The sequence below is a fragment of the Bufo bufo genome, chromosome 4, assembly GCF_905171765.1.
Source record: "Bufo bufo chromosome 4, aBufBuf1.1, whole genome shotgun sequence".
NCBI classification, from domain to species: domain Eukaryota; kingdom Metazoa; phylum Chordata; class Amphibia; order Anura; family Bufonidae; genus Bufo; species Bufo bufo.
The window spans coordinates 149,065,768-149,087,820 of record NC_053392.1 but is presented as its reverse complement, the minus strand read 5'-3'; the positions used below and the strand labels follow the sequence as shown (position 1 = coordinate 149,087,820).

Below are 22,053 nucleotides of genomic sequence, written 5' to 3'. Positions count from 1 at the left end.
CCACCTCCTAAGGCAGAGAGTTCCATAGTCTTACTGCTCTTACCATAAAGAATCCTCTTCTATGTTTGTGTACAAACCTTCTTTCCTCCAGACGCAGAGGATGTCCCCTTGTCACAGTTCTGGGGATAAATAGATAATGGGATAGATCTCTTTACTGACCAATGATATATTTATACATAGTAATTAGATCTCTCCTCAGTCTTCTTTTTTCTAAGGTGAATAACCCTATTTTGATAATCTTTCAGGGTACTGTAGTCTCCCAATTCCAGTTATTACTTTAGTGGCCCTTCTCTGAACTCTCTCCAGCTGTGCTATGTCTGTCTTGTTCACAGGAGCCCAGAACTGTACACAGTACTCCATGTGTGGTCTGACTAGTGATTTGCAAAGGGGCAGGACTATGTTCTCATCACAGGCATCTATGCCCCTTTTGATACAACCCATTATCTTATTGGCCTTGGCAGCAGCTGCCTGACACTGGTTTCTGCAGCTTAGTTTGCTGTTCACAAAAATTCCTAGCTCCTTTCCCATGTCAGTGTTACCCAGTGTTTTACCATTTAGTATGTACGAGTGACTTGCATTATTCCTTCCCATGTGCATAACCTTACATTTATCAGTGTTAAACCTCATCTGCCACTTATCTGCCCAAGCCTCCAATCTATCCAGATCCCTCTGTAGCAGCATACTGTCCTCTTCCGTGTTAATTACTTTACACAGTTTAGTGTCATCTGCAAAAAATTATATTTTACTGTGCAAGCCTTCTACAAGACCATTAATAAATATATTGAAGAGAATAGGGCTCAATACTGACCCCTGTGGTACCCCACTAGTTACGGTGACCCAATCGGTGAACCACCCAGTAATAGCTATCATCCAACCATGTCTAACTTATTCCCACTACGTCATAGTCCTCCTTAGACATTACTTATTCCAGTTCACCAATTTTTTTGGTCGGGCTTCTGGCATTAGTATACATACAATTAGGAGGTTTTTGGATATTTTGTATCCTACACCTTTCCTCATGAACTGTTCTAGTCCCTCCCTCTATTCCAACCCCAGTTCCTTACCATTTTCCAAACATGTGCTACAGACCCCATATACACTGTAATCAATCCTGCTCTCAGCTGATCGACATGAGAGTTCTCTGTCACTGATAGCAAACAAATATCTTGAAAATGGCGAGGAATTTAAAAATAATGCATATCAGAAAGTTGTAAAACTTTCCATCCATAAAATGTTAAATCTTAATTTACATAAAACCAAGAATCTTCTATCACAGCACAGTAAGACAGAACAGGGGAGGAGGAACAATACAATCAGACAACATGATCTTCTAAAAGGAGAAGACTGTTCTCAACCAACTAAACAACCAATGTGGAAACAATGAGATTGCTGTGGGTTTGGTTTTACGCTTCTGCTGTTTGTTCAGCATCATCAAGACTGACTTTTCATGGGTAACATTTGTATTTCGACATGGTAATTTAATAGTAAGTAAACTTGGCAGCTGGCCAGACTTCACATTGTAATATCTAACTTTTATTTCAGGCACAAGGTGATCCAGGTCCAGCTGGAGACAGAAGAACATGTTAAGCTTATTAAAAGTATACACAGGAACTTCAGTGTAAGTAGTCATATTGATAAATGTTGTTAAGAACCTCTGGTGATTTCAAAAATATTCCAACAAAATTGAATTTATACTTTTAAATTTGCGACAAGATTGTGTTTCTTTCACAAATGGTCACATAGTGTATGTAGTTGTTAATAATATGGTCAGCAAAGAAAATTAAAAATCATTGTTGTATCTGGTTACTGAATCCAACTGACAGAACCATCTAATGGAAATGTATGGCATCAGTCATGACAGGTTGAGACAATGCACATAACTCTATAATAAATAACAACAGTGGGAATGGTTTTCTACATGGAAAATCACTCCCATCATTGCAGACAGCTTGTTATATAGGTCCCTTCAACAGATGATGTTTAGTTTAAAAAAACTTCCGGTCTAATTAGACCTAATTGGCTTTATTTAATTATTAGTCAAAATGAACTTCTTTTTGAAATTTTTTCAGAATCTACTACTAGCTGGCTTTTTTGTTTGCCATGTTCATTGTCATCTGAAGTTCATGAGATCAAAAGATCATTGAAGCTAATTGGATATTATAATAGACCATGCTTGTTGCCTTTCCTCCAGAAGTTTGTCATTTTCAAAATTATTTGTAGAATTATTTGAGCACACCCAGCTTTCTCCATTCAACATTCCTCACTTGGTAATTTTTGGAAGTTCCATAGCAGTAAATTGAGAAGACACACTGTACATGCACTGCATGCTCTTCATTTATCCTTGGGCACAGTTCTTAAGATAGAAGCATATCCCAGAAGTGATATCCCCACCTATTGGACATTTATGGCATATCCTATTTGCCTGGCCATCACCCCAGGCTCCCTTACATTTCTCCCCCTTACCTATAAAGAGCACTATTAAGCAATCAAGCGTCACGGACGTATCGAGACATACCGAGATCTTTCAGACTGGCAACACGTGGTTTGATTTGACTTTTTTACCTTGTGGATCAATAGGCGTCTGTGTTGATTCTGGTATTGGCCACACCCTTAACCTCCAGGTGTTGCTATTGTGGTCATTTAACTTTCCCTATTTATTGTTGTTTCTTCCACAATGCTGGTATTTTAATCTCGGCTTATTTCCTGGTGCTGCCATAGCTTCTTGGAAGTTAAAGCGAACCTTTCACCTGGATTTCACTTACTAAACTATCAAAAGTACCTTATAGATCATCCTCATTGTGTTAGCACACGGTCTTGTCCCGCTTTTCTGTGATGTGTATGCATGGAAAAATCGCTTTATAAAGTACTCCTCTCCAGCTCCACAAGTCACGTTAGAAGTCAAGGGGGTAGCCCTTCCCTCACTCCAGGCTGTAACTCCCCTGCCCTAACCCCGCCTCTCTGCAGTCTAACTGACACCCGGCTCAGTCGCCGGGACCGCGCTTGTACAGGCGGTGCATGCGCCGTCGGACTCAAGTGCGATCCTGTAACTGAATCGCGCGTGAGGAAGAGAAGACAGGCAAGCATCGGGGACGGGGCTTGCGCGATTCAGTTACAGGATCGCACGGGACAAGACTGTGTGCTAACACAATGAGGATGACCTATAAGGTACTTTTGATAGTTTAGTAAGTGAAATCCAGGTGAAAGGTTCGCTTTAAGTGTTACTTTTCCCTTTGTATTTTGGCTTTTCTGTGTGTTGCATTTCTTAGTTTTTTGTATTAGGCCTTAGGGAGACTCCCGTTCATCCTTCCTTTTGGAGGAACAGGATGTCTCATTCCTGTCATTAGTACCAGGGTCTTTTAGGGTTAGATAGGACTTTAGGTATTCCTGTGTATGAACTCACCTACCTCTGGGGTCTGTTCATACTGGTAGTTAGTCAGGGCTTTGATTAAGGTTTTCACTAGGAGGTGTCCATCTTTCGTCCCTAGTTTTCAGGCTTTATTTCCTTTTCCCTTTCCCTCCTATGTTCAGTGTGGGGTTTCCCTACCACACTAGAGCATGGCATCAAGATGGGAAACTGGGAAGTTGCCTATGGTCTACATCCCTAAAGGAGGCCCCTCTGGTCAGCTTCACAGCCACTATCAGAGTTGGAAGGGAGCAGGCTGGCAGCAGATGAATAGCGCACTGTGAGCGCACCCAGCAAGAGAGTGGAGAGTGCTGCACCTGCTTCCTAGTGCTGGCTCAGCCTCGTCACATCAGAGGAGCCAGTGTAAGTGGAGCAGATGCACTAAAAGACTCAAGTGCCGTTTGCATCACTGGCTCCGCCTCCACCTCTTGCATGTTGTACTGAGGTGACATTAGCATAAGAGGTGGAGTCAGTGATGTAATGTCAACTGTAACAGTCCATGCAGCACATGCTGGATACAGGGGTGGGTGAAACCTGACTCCTCCTAACCTATGATGTCATCCACCTGACCAGCCGCAGCATCAGGTCAGGCAGGGTCAGGACAACAACATGTACCAGAAGTTTTTTTTTCTCTGTGCAGTGGTGGTGAGGGGTACGAGTGTTTATAAATGAATAAATATTAGTGTACCTGCATTACTGCACAAGGATGAATATATATATATATACAGGGCTTTTTTTCTCAGAGAAAAGGTGGTGGAACTCACCCCCCCTCCCCTGGCCACACCCCTACCCACCCCTAGGACCGCTCCCTAAAACCACCCCTTTAGAGAACAGGGATGCAAGTAAAATTGCCAGTGACGATCGTGACAGCCAGGCTGCCAGTGCCCGCCGCCGCCGCCACCCTAGTCCACACATGGGCAGCGCAGCCTGGCCTGGCCCCTTCCTTCCCTCCCAGTATAAAATTCCCCTATACAGAGACCCCATATAAAATACCCCTTCTTTTTAGCCTCTGTAGATGTCCCTATAGTGCCACCCAATAATGTGCCAGCAATAAGTGCCCCAATAGTTGCCCCCCAATCATGTACCAGTAAGATGTGCCCCCATATCATGTGCCAGTAAGATGTGCCCCCATAGATACCCCCAATCATGTGCCAGTAATATGAGCCCCCCACCATCATGTGCCAGTAGCCTGAGTGCCCCCCTATCAAGTGCCAGTATCCCCCTTTCATGTGCCAGTAGCCCCCCTTATGTGCCAGTAGCCCCCCTTATGTGCCAGTAGCCCCCCTTATGTGCCAGTAGCCCCCCTTATCCCTTATGTGCCAGTAGCCCCCCTTATGTGCCAGCAGCCCCCCTTATGTCTGTTCCAGCCCAGCAGCCCCCCTTATGTCTGTGCCAGCAGCCCCCTTTATGTCTGTGCCAGAAGCCCCCTTATATGCCAGTAGCTCCCTTATCCCTTATGTGCCAGTAGCCCCCCTTATGTGCCAGTAGCCCCCCTTATCCCTTATGTGCCAGTAGCCCCCCTTATGTGCCAGTAGCCCCCCTTATCCCTTATGTGCTAGTAGCCCCCCTTATGTGCCAGTAGCCAGTAGCCCCCCTTATGTGCCAGCAGCCCCCCTTATGTCTGTTCCAGCCCAGCAGCCCCCCTTATGTCTGAGCCAGCAGCCCCCCTTATGTGCCAGTAGCCAGTAGCCCCCCTTATGTGCCAGCAGCCCCCCTTATGTCTGTGCCAGCAGCCCCCTTTATGTCTGTGCCAGCAGCCCCCCTTATGTGCCAGCAGCCCCCCTTATGTGCCAGTAGCCAGTAGCCCCCCTTATGTGCCAGCAGCCCCCCTTATGTGCCAGTAGCCAGTAACCCCTCTTATGTGCCAGCAGCCCCCCTTATGTCTGTGCCAGCCCAGCAGCCCCCTTTATGTGCCAGGATTGTCATTTTTACATATAAAAAAACATAATAAACTTATACTTATACTTACTTACTTCCTCCAGGATGCGATGCAGGCCTCTTCCGGCCTGTGTCCCTCGCTGGCTCAGGCGGCGCGATGACGTCATCGCGCCGCTTGCACCGGCCTCTGATAGGCTGCCGGCCTAGTGCTGGCAGCCTATCAGAGGAACAGGAAGGGGACACACCTCTCCCAGCCGCATTACAGACATTTGTATTGCCGTAATGAGGACGGCGATACAGATGAGATGACTTTGGAGATGAGTGGGCGCTTCCACAATGGAAGCGCAGCGCTCATCTCCTGCTGTGCCCTGCCAGCGCCCTCCTTCTGACAGCGCCCCGGGCGGCTGCCCGGCCCGCCCGCCCCAAGAAACGGCCCTGCAGTAACTAAAGGGGGGCAGGGCGAGTCGGCAGAATATAGGTAGCGGAACGCCGTTCCGTGGCGTTCCGCCAGAAAAAAAGGCCTGTATATATATATATACTAGCAGAAGGACCCAGCTTCGCACGGGTATATTTCATCAATTTCATTTAATGTTTGTGTGTGTCGTTAAAAGATATCGACTGTATCCCCCATACAGTGACCTCTACAGCACCCCGCCCCTTTACCAGTGAAATCCACAGTCCCCCACCCCTTAACACTGACCCCCCCCACAGTGCCCCGCCACTTTAAAATGGGACCTCCACAGCAGCCCGCCCCTTTATCTGTGATCAGCAGCAGTGTCGCAGTGCAACACCATAGACTATGATTATAAAAATTGTTGCGAAAACAATGTCGCACAACACATGTAGCAGTGTAGTTGTGCCCAATGTGTCATGCAACTTATTGTTGCATGACACATGTCGCCGTGTAGCCCTAGCCTAAAGCTGACCTACAACAGTGAAGAAACATGGCTGGGTTGTTATGGAAATCTGGAGTAAAACTGTGTGTATGTAGAGACTAAGGGCCTGCAAGCTTCTATTGGCTGATAAGGGACATGTGACTGTGTGTATGGCAGTTGGGATATGAAGAGAAAGACTTGTAGGCTTGTATTGGCTAATGCAGGTCATTTTTTGGGAATATCTCAGGAACGGTACATCCTAGAGAGCTGAGACCCCACAAGATTTATTTCCAGGTAGCAAGGGATGTGTCTACTAATTTTCGTTGAAATCGATGGTTGCGTTTTTGAGTGATCGCAGAACATACACACATATATACGTCCTTCTTTATATATATATATATATATACAGTGGGATGCGAAAGTTTGGGCAACCTTGTTAATCGTCATGATTTTCCTATATAAATCTTTGGTTGTTACGATAAAAAATGTCAGTTAAATATATCATATAGGAGACACACACAGTGATATTTGAGAAGTGAAATGAAGTTTATTGGATTTATAGAAAGTGTGCTATAATTGTTTAAGCAAAATTAGGCAGGTGCATAAATTTGGGCACTGTTGTCATTTTATTGATTCCAAAACCTTTAGTACTAATTATTGGAACTCAAATTGGCTTGGTAAGCCCAGTGACCCCTGACCTACATACACAGGTGAATCCAATTATGAGAAAGAGTTTTTAAGGGGGTCAATTGTAAGTTTCCCTCCTCTTTTAATTTTCTCTGTAGAGTAGCAACATGGGGGTCTCAAAACAACTCTCAAATGACCTGAAGACAAAGATTGTTCACCATCATGGTTTAGGGGAAGGATACAGAAAGCTGTCTCAGAAATTTCAGCTGTCTGTTTCCACAGTTAGGAACATATTGAGGAAATGGAAGACCACAGGCTCAGTTCAAGTTAAGGCTCGAAGTGGCAGACCAAGAAAAATCTCAGATAGACAGAAGCGACGAATGGTGAGAACAGTCAGAGTCAACCCACAGACCAGCACCAAAGACCTACAACATCATCTTGCTGCAGATGGAGTCACTGTGCATCGTTCAACCATTCGGCGCACTTTACACAAGGAGATGCTGTATGCGAGAGTGATGCAGAGGAAGCCTTTTCTCCGCCCACAGCACAAAAAGTGGCGCTTGAGGTCGGCTAAAGCACATTTGGACAAGCCAGCTTCATTTTGGAATAAGGTGCTGTGGACTGATGAAACTAAAATTTAGTTATTTGGCCATAACAAGGGGCGTTATGCATGGAGGAAAAAGAACACAGCATTCCAAGAAAAACACCTGCTACCTACAGTAAAATATGGTGGTGGTTCCATCATGCTGTGGGGCTGTGTGGCCAGTGCAGGGACTGGGAATCTTGTCAAAGTTGAGGAACGCATGGATTCCACTCAGTATCAGCAGATTCTGGAGACCAATGTCCAGGAATCAGTGACAAAGCTGAAGCTGCGCCGGGGCTGGATCTTTCAACAAGACAACGACCCTAAACACTGCTCAAAATCCACTAAGGCATTTATGCAGAGGAACAAGTACAACGTTCTGGAATGGCCATCTCAGTCCCCAGACCTGAATATCATTGAAAATCTGTGGTGTGACTTAAAGAGAGCTGGCCATGCTCGGAAGCCATCAAACCTGAATGAACTAAAGATGTTTTGTAAAGAGGAATGGTCCAAAATACCTTCAACCAGAATACAGACTCTCATTGGAACCTACAGGAAGCGTTTAGAGGCTGTAATTTCTGCAAAAGGAGGATCTACTAAATATTGATTTCATTTATTTTTTGTGGTGCCCAAATTTATGCACCTGCCTAATTTTGTTTAAACAATTATAGCACACTTTCTGTAAATCCAATAAACTTCATTTCACTTCTCAATTATCACTGTGTGTGTCTCCTATATGATATATTTAACTGACATTTTCTATCGTAACAACCAACGATTTATACAGGAAAATCATGACGATTAACAAGGTTGCCCAAATTTTCGCATCCCACTGTATATATATATATAGTGACACAGTGAAGGGTATGCTCTGGGAAAACAGGTATTTTCCTCCCAGCGTGTGCTGCTGGGCTGATTTGCAGCCAGGTGGGGTCAAACACCGGACTGGATTTTAAGTGCCGGTCCGGGTTTTGATAGCACCGGGTTTTGACAGCTGGGCTCAGCAGCAAGGTGTGTGTGCTGGGATCTGAGGCTTGTGCCGTGCTGGAGGGCTGAGACCCGTGTTTAGGGGAAACAGGCTCCCTAAAAGCCTGCTATGGACTGCTGGGGATAGAACTGCCAACAAGGTGATTTTTGGTATGTGGACTTTCCATTGTGTGTGAACTAACACCAAGACTGCAAAGTGATGTTTTGTTTTTGCCTTACGTGTGAATAAACACAGAAGTTTGATTTAAGAACTGGTAATTTGCCTCTGTACTGCGTCCGCATACCCTGGCTACCAGAGCAAATCTCCACAATATATATAAACAAAATTATTTATTTACTGTAACATGTTGACTGTTAAAGTACCGGAGGAGGTGTACATCTTACCCAGAATGCTTAGATGGGTTAAAAGAAATCCAGGAAAGCTGGCATTTTTTTTCCCCTCTCACTGCATGCTGAGAATAGGTCATCAATACTAAAATCCTGGAAAAACCCTAACTTTGGCTTCTGTCCTATATTTTTTTTTTAGATAGAAATAAATCCCAATTTAGACCGTGCTGTGTGTCATTGCCAACCCCTCCCACATGTATATATATCAGCAGTCATTATTGGGAGCGTTGTGCTCTCAGTGACCAAACAGCTCAGTTGCAGCAAAATCGAAGGAGCTGTTCGGTTGGTATACCAGCCTTGGGCCTTCTGAAGACTCTAAGGCCTACCACAGCATTGAGGCCAGTTTTAATTTTGACCAGGGCCACATTTTGCCTAAAACTGGCCCTGTCAAGATGACTGACATACTTTCTTTAAATACTTAGGAGGTCATTTACAAACATATATACGCCACTTTTGTGGCATATATCTGGCGCAGATTCTGTCGCACGCCATGTTGCGGTAGAATTTGCTACTTCTTCCCAGGTCTAAAAAAGTGGACGGGAAGGGGATGGGACAGTAGGCCCGTCTCATTTATCATTTTCTAAGCCTGGTTTAGGCATAGAAAATGGTCTAAATGTAGGCCAGCAAGCAAGTTGTCTTACATTTAGAATCAGCGGTAGATACGCCAACGTTATGTTGAGGGCAGTGTCTAAAACACTGGTCTAAATAAATGTGGCCCTTAGTACATTACATATGCTTTGTCTCTACAGTATGCAGCAATAACCTTTTTGTACTTTTCTTAAGATTGATTTTTGGCGTCCAGATTCACCGTCAAGAATAGCACCAAAGATGACTGTGGATTTTCATATTCATGCCAATCAGACTGAAAACGTACTTAACCTTCTGAAGCAGAATAATGTTCAATTGGAGTAGGTATCAATTTCTGATCAACATATGTTAATTTGTAAATATTAATTTATGTTTTAGGACCTACTTCCGTGAAATAACAATACTCGATTATCAAAGTTAAGTGTTTGTATTCTCGTACTTGCATTTAAACTTGATTTTTTTTTTTTTTTTTTCTCTGCTTAATTAAGGCGAGTGCCTGGGGCAACCAGGTGCTATAAATTGAGCCACTTATACTCTTCAGAGCCTGCTCTTTCTGAGGCTTGCTCTACTAAGTGGCTTCTTATTAAGTGGAGTTAAAAAACCAGGAGTTCTAGAGCTGTGTGTGGTTTTGTGGGAGTGATTGCAGGTGGCTGAGTGTGGATTGCAGCAGAGATCATTGAAAGTTAAGTGTTTGTATTCTCGTACTTGCATTTAAACTTGATTTTTATTTTTATTTTTTTTTTCTCTGCTTAACCACCTCAGGACCGCCGTACGCAGGATTGCGTCTTTGCGGCGGTCCTGTTGTTCTGGGTGGACGCGCCGGTGCGTCCTCTCGCGAGACGCGAGATTTCCTGTGAACGCGCGCACACAGGCGCGCGCGTTCACAGGATCGGAAGGTAAGCGAGTGGATCTCCAGCCTGCCAGCGGCGATCGTTCGCTGGCAGGCTGGAGATGTGATTTTTTTAACCCCTAACAGGTATATTAGACGCTGTTTTGATAACAGCGTCTAATATACCTGCTACCTGGTCCTCTGGTGGTCCCCTTTGTTTGGATCGACCACCAGAGGACACAGGCAGCTCAGTAATATGTTGCACCAAGCACCACTACACTACACCCCCCCCCCCCCGTCACTTATTAACCCCTTATTAGCCCTTGATCACCCCTGATCACCCCATATAGACTCCCTGATCACCCCCCTGTCATTGATCACCCCCCTGTCATTGATCACCCCCCTGTAAAGCTCCATTCAGATGTCCGCATGATTTTTACGGATCCACTGATAGACTGATCGGATCCGTAAAAATCATACGGACGTCTGAATGCAGCCTTACAGGGGAGTGATAAATGACGGAGGTGATCACCCCATATAGACTCCCTGATCACCCCCCTGTCATTGATCACCCCCCTGTAAAGCTCCATTCAGATGTCCGCATGATTTTTACGGATCCACTGATAGACTGATCGGATCCGTAAAAATCATACGGACGTCTGAATGCAGCCTTACAGGGGAGTGATCAATGACTGTGGTGATCACCCCATATAGACTCCCTGATCACCCCCCTGTCATTGATTACCCCCCTGTCATTGATCACCCCCCTGTAAAGCTCCATTCAGATGTCCGCATGATTTTTACGGATCCACTGATAGACTGATCGGATCCGTAAAAATCATACGGACGTCTGAATGCAGCCTTACAGGGGAGTGATCAATGACTGTGGTGATCACCCCATATAGACTCCCTGATCACCCCCCTGTCATTGATTACCCCTCTGTCATTGATCACCCCCCTGTAAAGCTCCATTCAGATGTCCGCATGATTTTTACGGATCCACTGATAGACTGATCGGATCCGTAAAAATCATACGGACGTCTGAATGCAGCCTTACAGGGGAGTGATCAATGACTGTGGTGATCACCCCATATAGACTCCCTGATCACCCCCCTGTCATTGATTACCCCTCTGTCATTGATCACCCCCCTGTAAAGCTCCATTCAGATGTCCGCATGATTTTTACGGATCCACTGATAGACTGATCGGATCCGTAAAAATCATACGGACGTCTGAATGCAGCCTTACAGGGGAGTGATCAATGACTGTGGTGATCACCCCATATAGACTCCCTGATCACCCCCCTGTCATTGATTACCCCTCTGTCATTGATCACCCCCCTGTAAAGCTCCATTCAGATGTCCGCATGATTTTTACGGATCCACTGATAGACTGATCGGATCCGTAAAAATCATACGGACGTCTGAATGCAGCCTTACAGGGGGGTGATCAATGACAGTTGGGTGATCACCCCATATAGACTCCCTGATCACCCCCCTGTCATTGATCACCCCCCCTGTCATTGATCACCCCCCTGTCATTGATCCCCACCCCCCCCCCCCCCCCCCCCCCCCCCCTCTGTAAGGCTGCATTCAGTCTTTTTTTTGGCCCAAGTTAGCGGAATTTTTTTTTTTTTCTTACAAAGTCACATATTCCACTAACTTGTGACAAAAAATAAAATCTCACATGAACTCACCATACCCCTCACGGAATCCAAATGCGTAAAATTTTTTAGACATTTATATTCCAGACTTCTTCTCACGCTTTAGGGCCCCTAGAATGCCAGGGCAGTATAAATACCCCACATGTGACCCCATTTCGGAAAGAAGACACCCCCAGGTATTCCGTGAGGGGCATATTGAGTCCATGAAAGATTGAAATTTTTGTCCCAAGTTAGCGGAACGGGAGACTTTGTGAGAAAAAAATAAAAAATATCAATTTCCGCTAACTTGTGCCAAAAAAAAAAAATTTCTATGAACTCGCCATGCCCCTCATTGAATACCTTGGGGTGTCTTCTTTCCAAAATGGGGTCACATGTGGGGTATTTATACTGCCCTGGCATTCTAGGGGCCCCAAAGCGTGAGAAGAAGTCTGGTATCCAAATGTCTAAAAATGCCCTCCTAAAAGGAATTTGGGCCCCTTTGCGCATCTAGGCTGCAAAAAAGTGTCACACATCTGGTATCGCCGTACTCAGGAGAAGTTGGGGAATGTGTTTTGGGGTGTCATTTTACATATACCCATGCTGGGTGAGATAAATATCTTGGTCAAATGCCAACTTTGTATAAAAAAATGGAAAAAGTTGTCTTTTGCCAAGATATTTCTCTCACCCAGCATGGGTATATGTAAAAAGACACCCCAAAACACATTCCCCAACGTCTCCTGAATACGGCGATACCAGATGTGTGACACTTTTTTGCAGCCTAGGTGGGCAAAGGGGCCCACATTCCAAAGAGCACCTTTCGGATTTCACTGGTCATTTACCTACTTACCACACATTAGGGCCCCTGGAAAATGCCAGGGCAGTATAACTACCCCACAAGTGACCCCATTTTGGAAAGAAGACACCCCAAGGTATTCCGTGAGGGGCATGGCGAGTTCCTAGAATTTTTTATTTTTTGTCACAAGTTAGTGGAAAATGATGATTTTTTTTTTTTTTTTTTTTTTTTCATACAAAGTCTCATATTCCACTAACTTGTGACAAAAAATAAAAACTTCCATGAACTCACTATGCCCATCAGCGAATACCCTGGGGTCTCTTCTTTCCAAAATGGGGTCACTTGTGGGGTAGTTATACTGCCCTGGCATTCTAGGGGCCCAAATGTGTGGTAAGGAGTTTGAAATCAAATTCTGTAAAAAATGACGAGTGAAATCCGAAAGGTGCTCTTTGGAATATGGGCCCCTTTGCCCACCTAGGCTGCAAAAAAGTGTCACACATCTGGTATCTCCGTACTCAGGAGAAGGTGGAGAATGTGTTTTGGGGTGTCATTTTACATATACCCATGCTGGGTGAGAGAAATATCTTGGCAAAAGACAACTTTTCCCATTTTTTTATACAAAGTTGGCATTTGACCAAGATATTTATCTCACCCAGCATGGGTATATGTAAAAAGACACCCCAAAACACATTCCCCAACGTCTCCTGAATACGGCGATACCAGATGTGTGACACTTTTTTGCAGCCTAGGTGGGCAAAGGGGCCCACATTCCAAAGAGCACCTTTCGGATTTCACTGGTCATTTACCTACTTACCACACATTAGGGCCCCTGGAAAATGCCAGGGCAGTATAACTACCCCACAAGTGACCCCATTTTGGAAAGAAGACACCCCAAGGTATTCCGTGAGGGGCATGGCGAGTTCCTAGAATTTTTTATTTTTTGTCACAAGTTAGTGGAAAATGATGATTTTTTTTTTTTTCATACAAAGTCTCATATTCCACTAACTTGTGACAAAAAATAAAAACTTCCATGAACTCACTATGCCCATCAGCGAATACCCTGGGGTCTCTTCTTTCCAAAATGGGGTCACTTGTGGGGTAGTTATACTGCCCTGGCATTCTAGGGGCCCAAATGTGTGGTAAGGAGTTTGAAATCAAATTCTGTAAAAAATGACGAGTGAAATTCGAAAGGTGCTCTTTGGAATGTGGGCCCCTTTGCCCATCTAGGCTGCAAAAAAGTGTCACACATCTGGTATCTCCGTACTCAGGAGAAGGTGGGGAATGTGTTTTGGGGTGTCTTTTTACATATACCCATGCTGGGTGAGAGAAATATCTTGGCAAAAGACAACTTTTCCCATTTTTTTATACAAAGTTGGCATTTGACCAAGATATTTATCTCACCCAGCATGGGTATATGTAAAAAGACACCCCAAAACACATTCCCCAACTTCTACTGAATACGGAGATACCAGATGTGTGACACTTTTTCGCAGCCTAGGTGGGCAAAGGGGCCCATATTCCAAAGAGCACCTTTCGGATTTCACTCGTCATTTTTTACAGAATTTGATTTCAAACTCCTTACCACACATTTGGGCCCCTAGAATGCCAGGGCAGTATAACTACCCCACAAGTGACCCCATTTTGGAAAGAAGAGACCCCAAGGTATTTCGTGATGGGCATAGTGAGTTCATGGAAGTTTTTATTTTTTGTCACAAGTTAGTGGAATATGAGACTTTGTAAGAAAAAAAAAAAAAAAAAAAAAATCATCATTTTCCGCTAACTTGTGACAAAAAATAAAAAGTTCTATGAACTCACTATGCCCATCAGCGAATACCTTAGGGTGTGTATTTTCCGAAATGGGGTCATTTGTGGGGTGTTTGTACTGTCTGGCCATTGTAGAACCTCAGGAAACATGACAGGTGCTCAGAAAGTCAGAGCTGCTTCAAAAAGCGGAAATTCACATTTTTGTACCATAGTTTGTAAACGCTATAACTTTTACCCAAACCATTTTTTTTTTACCCAAACATTTTTTTTTAATCAAAGACATGTAGAACAATAAATTTAGAGCAAAATTTATATATGGATGTCGTTTTTTTTGCAAAATTTTACAACTGAAAGTGAAAAATGTCATTTTTTTGCAAAAAAATCGTTAAATTTCGATTAATAACAAAAAAAGTAAAAATGTCAGCAGCAATGAAATACCACCAAATGAAAGCTCTATTAGTGAGAAGAAAAGGAGGTAAAATTCATTTGGGTGGTAAGTTGCATGACCGAGCAATAAACGGTGAAAGTAGTGTAGGTCAGAAGTGTAAAAAGTGGCCTGGTCTTTCAGGGTGTTTAAGCACTGGGGGCTGAGGTGGTTAATTAAGGCGAGTGCCTGGGGCAACCAGGTGCTATAAATTGAGCCACTTATACTCTTCAGAGCCTGCTCTTTCTGAGGCTTGCTCTACTAAGTGGCTTCTTATTAAGTGGAGTTAAAAAACCAGGAGTTCTAGAGCTGTGTGTGGTTTTGTGGGAGTGATTGCAGGTGGCTGAGTGTGGATTGCAGCAGAGATCATTGAAAGTTAAGTGTTTGTATTCTCGTACTTGCATTTAAACTTGATTTTTTTTTTTTTTTTCTCTGCTTAATTAAGGCGAGTGCCTGGGGCAACCAGGTGCTATAAATTGAGCCACTTATACTCTTCAGAGCCTGCTCTTTCTGAGGCTTGCTCTACTAAGTGGCTTCTTATTAAGTGGAGTTAAAAAACCAGGAGTTCTAGAGCTGTGTGTGGTTTTGTGGGAGTGATTGCAGGTGGCTGAGTGTGGATTGCAGCAGAGATCATTGAAAGTTAAGTGTTTGTATTCTCGTACTTGCATTTAAACTTGATTTTTTTTTTTTTTTTTTTTTTTTTTTCTCTGCTTAATTAAGGCGAGTGCCTGGGGCAACCAGGTGCTATAAATTGAGCCACTTATACTCTTCAGAGCCTGCTCTTTCTGAGGCTTGCTCTACTAAGTGGCTTCTTATTAAGTGGAGTTAAAAAACCAGGAGTTCTAGAGCTGTGTGTGGTTTTGTGGGAGTGATTGCAGGTGGCTGAGTGTGGATTGCAGCAGAGATCATTGAAAGTTAAGTGTTTGTATTCTCGTACTTGCATTTAAACTTGATTTTTTTTTTTTTTTTTTTTTTTTTTTCTCTGCTTAATTAAGGCGAGTGCCTGGGGCAACCAGGTGCTATAAATTGAGCCACTTATACTCTTCAGAGCCTGCTCTTTCTGAGGCTTGCTCTACTAAGTGGCTTCTTATTAAGTGGAGTTAAAAAACCAGGAGTTCTAGAGCTGTGTGTGGTTTTGTGGGAGTGATTGCAGGTGGCTGAGTGTGGATTGCAGCAGAGATCATTGAAAGTTAAGTGTTTGTATTCTCGTACTTGCATTTAAACTTGATTTTTTTTTTTTTTTTTTTTTTTTCTCTGCTTAATTAAGGCGAGTGCCTGGGGCAACCAGGTGCTATAAATTGAGCCACTTATACTCTTCAGAGCCTGCTCTTTCTGAGGCTTGCTCTACTAAGTGGCTTCTTATTAAGTGGAGTTAAAAAACCAGGAGTTCTAGAGCTGTGTGTGGTTTTGTGGGAGTGATTGCAGGTGGCTGAGTGTGGATTGCAGCAGAGATCATTGAAAGTTAAGTGTTTGTATTCTCGTACTTGCATTTAAACTTGATTTTTTTTTTTTTTTTTTTTTTTCTCTGCTTAATTAAGGCGAGTGCCTGGGGCAACCAGGTGCTATAAATTGAGCCACTTATACTCTTCAGAGCCTGCTCTTTCTGAGGCTTGCTCTACTAAGTGGCTTCTTATTAAGTGGAGTTAAAAAACCAGGAGTTCTAGAGCTGTGTGTGGTTTTGTGGGAGTGATTGCAGGTGGCTGAGTGTGGATTGCAGCAGAGATCATTGAAAGTTAAGTGTTTGTATTCTCGTACTTGCATTTAAACTTGATTTTTTTTTTTTTTTTTTTTTTTCTCTGCTTAATTAAGGCGAGTGCCTGGGGCAACCAGGTGCTATAAATTGAGCCACTTATACTCTTCAGAGCCTGCTCTTTCTGAGGCTTGCTCTACTAAGTGGCTTCTTATTAAGTGGAGTTAAAAAACCAGGAGTTCTAGAGCTGTGTGTGGTTTTGTGGGAGTGATTGCAGGTGGCTGAGTGTGGATTGCAGCAGAGATCATTGAAAGTTAAGTGTTTGTATTCTCGTACTTGCATTTAAACTTGATTTTTTTTTTTTTTTTTTTTTTTTTTTTTTTCTCTGCTTAATTAAGGCGAGTGCCTGGGGCAACCAGGTGCTATAAATTGAGCCACTTATACTCTTCAGAGCCTGCTCTTTCTGAGGCTTGCTCTACTAAGTGGCTTCTTATTAAGTGGAGTTAAAAAACCAGGAGTTCTAGAGCTGTGTGTGGTTTTGTGGGAGTGATTGCAGGTGGCTGAGTGTGGATTGCAGCAGAGATCATTGAAAGTTAAGTGTTTGTATTCTCGTACTTGCATTTAAACTTGATTTTTATTTTTTTTTTATTTTTTTTTTTCTCTGCTTAATTAAGGCGAGTGCCTGGGGCAACCAGGTGCTATAAATTGAGCCACTTATACTCTTCAGAGCCTGCTCTTTCTGAGGCTTGCTCTACTAAGTGGCTTCTTATTAAGTGGAGTTAAAAAACCAGGAGTTCTAGAGCTGTGTGTGGTTTTGTGGGAGTGATTGCAGGTGGCTGAGTGTGGATTGCAGCAGAGATCATTGAAAGTTAAGTGTTTGTATTCTCGTACTTGCATTTAAACTTGATTTTTTTTTTTTTTTTTTTTTTTCTCTGCTTAATTAAGGCGAGTGCCTGGGGCAACCAGGTGCTATAAATTGAGCCACTTATACTCTTCAGAGCCTGCTCTTTCTGAGGCTTGCTCTACTAAGTGGCTTCTTATTAAGTGGAGTTAAAAAACCAGGAGTTCTAGAGCTGTGTGTGGTTTTGTGGGAGTGATTGCAGGTGGCTGAGTGTGGATTGCAGCAGAGATCATTGAAAGTTAAGTGTTTGTATTCTCGTACTTGCATTTAAACTTGATTTTTTTTTTTTTTTTTTTTTTTCTCTGCTTAATTAAGGCGAGTGCCTGGGGCAACCAGGTGCTATAAATTGAGCCACTTATACTCTTCAGAGCCTGCTCTTTCTGAGGCTTGCTCTACTAAGTGGCTTCTTATTAAGTGGAGTTAAAAAAACAGGAGTTCTAGAGCTGTGTGTGGTTTTGTGGGAGTGATTGCAGGTGGCTGAGTGTGGATTGCAGCAGAGATCATTGAAAGTTAAGTGTTTGTATTCTCGTACTTGCATTTAAACTTGATTTTTTTTTTTTTTTTTTTTTTTTTTTTTTTTTTCTCTGCTTAATTAAGGCGAGTGCCTGGGGCAACCAGGTGCTATAAATTGAGCCACTTATACTCTTCAGAGCCTGCTCTTTCTGAGGCTTGCTCTACTAAGTGGCTTCTTATTAAGTGGAGTTAAAAAACCAGGAGTTCTAGAGCTGTGTGTGGTTTTGTGGGAGTGATTGCAGGTGGCTGAGTGTGGATTGCAGCAGAGATCATTGAAAGTTAAGTGTTTGTATTCTCGTACTTGCATTTAAACTTGATTTTTTTTTTTTTTTTTTTTTTTTCTCTGCTTAATTAAGGCGAGTGCCTGGGGCAACCAGGTGCTATAAATTGAGCCACTTATACTCTTCAGAGCCTGCTCTTTCTGAGGCTTGCTCTACTAAGTGGCTTCTTATTAAGTGGAGTTAAAAAACCAGGAGTTCTAGAGCTGTGTGTGGTTTTGTGGGAGTGATTGCAGGTGGCTGAGTGTGGATTGCAGCAGAGATCATTGAAAGTTAAGTGTTTGTATTCTCGTACTTGCATTTAAACTTGATTTTTTTTTTTATTTTTTTTTTTCTCTGCTTAATTAAGGCGAGTGCCTGGGGCAACCAGGTGCTATAAATTGAGCCACTTATACTCTTCAGAGCCTGCTCTTTCTGAGGCTTGCTCTACTAAGTGGCTTCTTATTAAGTGGAGTTAAAAAAACAGGAGTTCTAGAGCTGTGTGTGGTTTTGTGGGAGTGATTGCAGGTGGCTGAGTGTGGATTGCAGCAGAGATCATTGAAAGTTAAGTGTTTGTATTCTCGTACTTGCATTTAAACTTGATTTTTTTTTTTTTTTTTTTTTTTTTTTTTTTTTTCTCTGCTTAATTAAGGCGAGTGCCTGGGGCAACCAGGTGCTATAAATTGAGCCACTTATACTCTTCAGAGCCTGCTCTTTCTGAGGCTTGCTCTACTAAGTGGCTTCTTATTAAGTGGAGTTAAAAAACCAGGAGTTCTAGAGCTGTGTGTGGTTTTGTGGGAGTGATTGCAGGTGGCTGAGTGTGGATTGCAGCAGAGATCATTGAAAGTTAAGTGTTTGTATTCTCGTACTTGCATTTAAACTTGATTTTTATTTATTTTTTATTTTTTTTTTTCTCTGCTTAATTAAGGCGAGTGCCTGGGGCAACCAGGTGCTATAAATTGAGCCACTTATACTCTTCAGAGCCTGCTCTTTCTGAGGCTTGCTCTACTAAGTGGCTTCTTATTAAGTGGAGTTAAAAAACCAGGAGTTCTAGAGCTGTGTGTGGTTTTGTGGGAGTGATTGCAGGTGGCTGAGTGTGGATTGCAGCAGAGATCATTGAAAGTTAAGTGTTTGTATTCTCGTACTTGCATTTAAACTTGATTTTTTTTTTTTTTTTTTTTTTTTTTTTTTTTTTTCTCTGCTTAATTAAGGCGAGTGCCTGGGGCAACCAGGTGCTATAAATTGAGCCACTTATACTCTTCAGAGCCTGCTCTTTCTGAGGCTTGCTCTACTAAGTGGCTTCTTATTAAGTGGAGTTAAAAAACCAGGAGTTCTAGAGCTGTGTGTGGTTTTGTGGGAGTGATTGCAGGTGGCTGAGTGTGGATTGCAGCAGAGATCATTGAAAGTTAAGTGTTTGTATTCTCGTACTTGCATTTAAACTTGATTTTTATTTTTTTTTTATTTTTTTTTTTCTCTGCTTAATTAAGGCGAGTGCCTGGGGCAACCAGGTGCTATAAATTGAGCCACTTATACTCTTCAGAGCCTGCTCTTTCTGAGGCTTGCTCTACTAAGTGGCTTCTTATTAAGTGGAGTTAAAAAACCAGGAGTTTAAGAAAAGGAGTTTGGGAACTAAGGTTGGATATAATTTCCTTGTGTGTTGTTGGCTTAATTTTACGTGGTCCTTCGACTACAGCAGACAGGATCTAAATAATTTATACTGTTTTACTTTTTTACTGTTGTAATCCCCATTTAGTATGTGTTGCACAATTTACAACGCAGTCCAGTGCACATCTTGCATGATGTATGCAGTCCTGGAACAGGAGTTCAAGGGTGTATATCTTTGTTCTAGATGTGAGCAAATTACCCGTTTGGAATCGCAGATCGAGTCTCTAAATGGGCAAGTTGCAACACTGAGAGGCATTGATAATTTGCAAAAGAGTTTGCTTCTCACCGAGCAAGCACTCTTTGGGGTAGATGAGGGGGAGGGTGACAGAGAGGAGGCTGAGGAAAGTGAGGTAGCTAGCTGGGTAAAAGTTAGAAAGCGGGGTAGAGGGAAGAGTGCCAGGGAGGCTAGCCCTGATCTGACACACCCCAACAAGTTTGCACGTTTGGCAGATGAGGGGGTTGTCAGTCTGGGGACGGCACTGCTGCAGCCAGACACTTCCTCTGCCAGTCAGGGGAATGTCAGCTCCAGTAAGCAGGGAACCAGGAGAGCAGGGCAGGCCAGACAGGTGCTGGTAGTGGGAGACTCCATTATTAGGGGAACAGATAGGGAAATCTGTCACAAAGACAGTGATCGCCGAACAGTGTGCTGTCTTCCTGGCGCTAGAGTTCGACACATCGCGGATCGGGTTGACAGATTACTGGGAGGGGCTGGAGATGATCCAGCGGTCATGGTCCATATCGGAACCAATGACAAAGTTAGAGGTAGGTGGAGAGTCCTTAAAAATGATTTCAGGGATTTAGGTCAAAAGCTGAGGGCAAGGACCTCAAAGGTAGTATTTTCCGAAATACTGCCTGTACCACGAGCCACACAAGAAAGGCAATGGGAGATTAGGGAGATTAACAAGTGGCTCAAAAACTGGTGTAGGAAGGAGGGGTTTGGGTTCCTGGAGAACTGGGCCGATTTTTCTATCGGCTACAGGCTCTATCGTAGGGACGGGCTGCACCTCAATGGGGAAGGGGCAGCTGTGCTGGGGAGAAAGATGGCTAGAAGGTTGGAGGAGTGTTTAAACTAGGGACTGGGGGGGAGGGTAATTACGTTATAGGAGGGGAAGATAGTGCAGATAGAGACCGGGGGCAAGGTAATAAGAATGGGGGAGGAATGGAAGGAGGGACTAGAACAGTTCAGAAGGAAAGGTGTAGGGTAAAAAATATACATAAACCTCTCAAATGTATGTATACTAATGCCAGAAGCCTGACTAATAAAACTGGTGAACTGGAATTAGTGATGTGTGAGGAGGACTATGACATAGTGGGAATAACTGAGACATGGCTGGATGAAAGCTATGACTGGGCAGTTAATGTACAAGGTTACAGTCTGTTTAGAAAGGATCGTCAAAACCGGAGAGGGGGAGGGGTCTGCCTTTATATAAAGTCCTGTCTAAAGCCCACAGTCCGAGAAAATATAAGTGAGGGACATGAACATGTGGAGTCACTGTGGGTAGAGATACATGGAGCTAAAAACAACAATAAATTACTAATAGGAGTTTACTATAAACCACCGAATATACCAGAGTCCACAGAAAATCTACTACTAAACGAGATAGACGAGGCGGCAAATCATAATGAAGTGGTTATTATGGGGGACTTCAACTACCCAGATATAGACTGGGAAACTGAAACTTGTATATCTCATAAGGGAAACAGGTTCGTGGCTATAACCAAAGACAATTACCTCTCCCAACTGGTTCAGGACCCGACTAGAGGGACGGCCATACTGGACTTAGTATTAACCAATAGACCTGACAGAACAACAGACGTGCAGGTTGGGGGACACCTGGGAAATAGTGACCATAAAGTAATAACCTTCCAATTATCATTCAAAAGAGCGTTTCTACAGGGAGGAACAAAAATACCAAACTTCAAAAAAGCTAAATTTAGCCAACTAAGAGAGGCCATAGGCCAAACTAACTGGGACAAAGTCCTCACAAATACAGACACAAAATGGGATATCTTTAAAAACATCCTAAAAACTCATTGTGAGAGGTACATACCGTATGGTAATAAAAGGTTAAGGAACAAAAAGAAACCAATGTGGATAAATAGAACTGTAAAGAAAGCAATAAATGACAAAAAGAAAGCATATAAAACACTAAAACAGGAGGGTAGCACGGAAGCACTGAAAAACTATAAGGAAAAAAATAGAACATGTAAAAAACAAATAAAAGCGGCCAAACTAGAGACCGAGAG

The 22,053-nt window shown here is 43.2% G+C and overlaps 1 protein-coding gene across 1 annotated transcript in view; it reads left to right on the top strand.

Moving 5' to 3' along the window:
- Positions 1 to 1,314: 1,314 nt before the first annotated feature.
- LOC121000000 (carboxypeptidase B-like) overlaps positions 1,315 to 22,053 on the top strand; it is a 49,400-nt gene continuing 28,661 nt past the window's right edge. Inside the window, exons 1-3 of the mRNA XM_040431027.1 lie at positions 1,315 to 1,451; positions 1,543 to 1,618; positions 9,524 to 9,648. Coding sequence (XP_040286961.1) covers positions 1,381 to 1,451; positions 1,543 to 1,618; positions 9,524 to 9,648 — 272 coding nt within the window. The 5' untranslated portion in view covers positions 1,315 to 1,380. The remainder of the gene's footprint in view (positions 1,452 to 1,542; positions 1,619 to 9,523; positions 9,649 to 22,053) is intronic.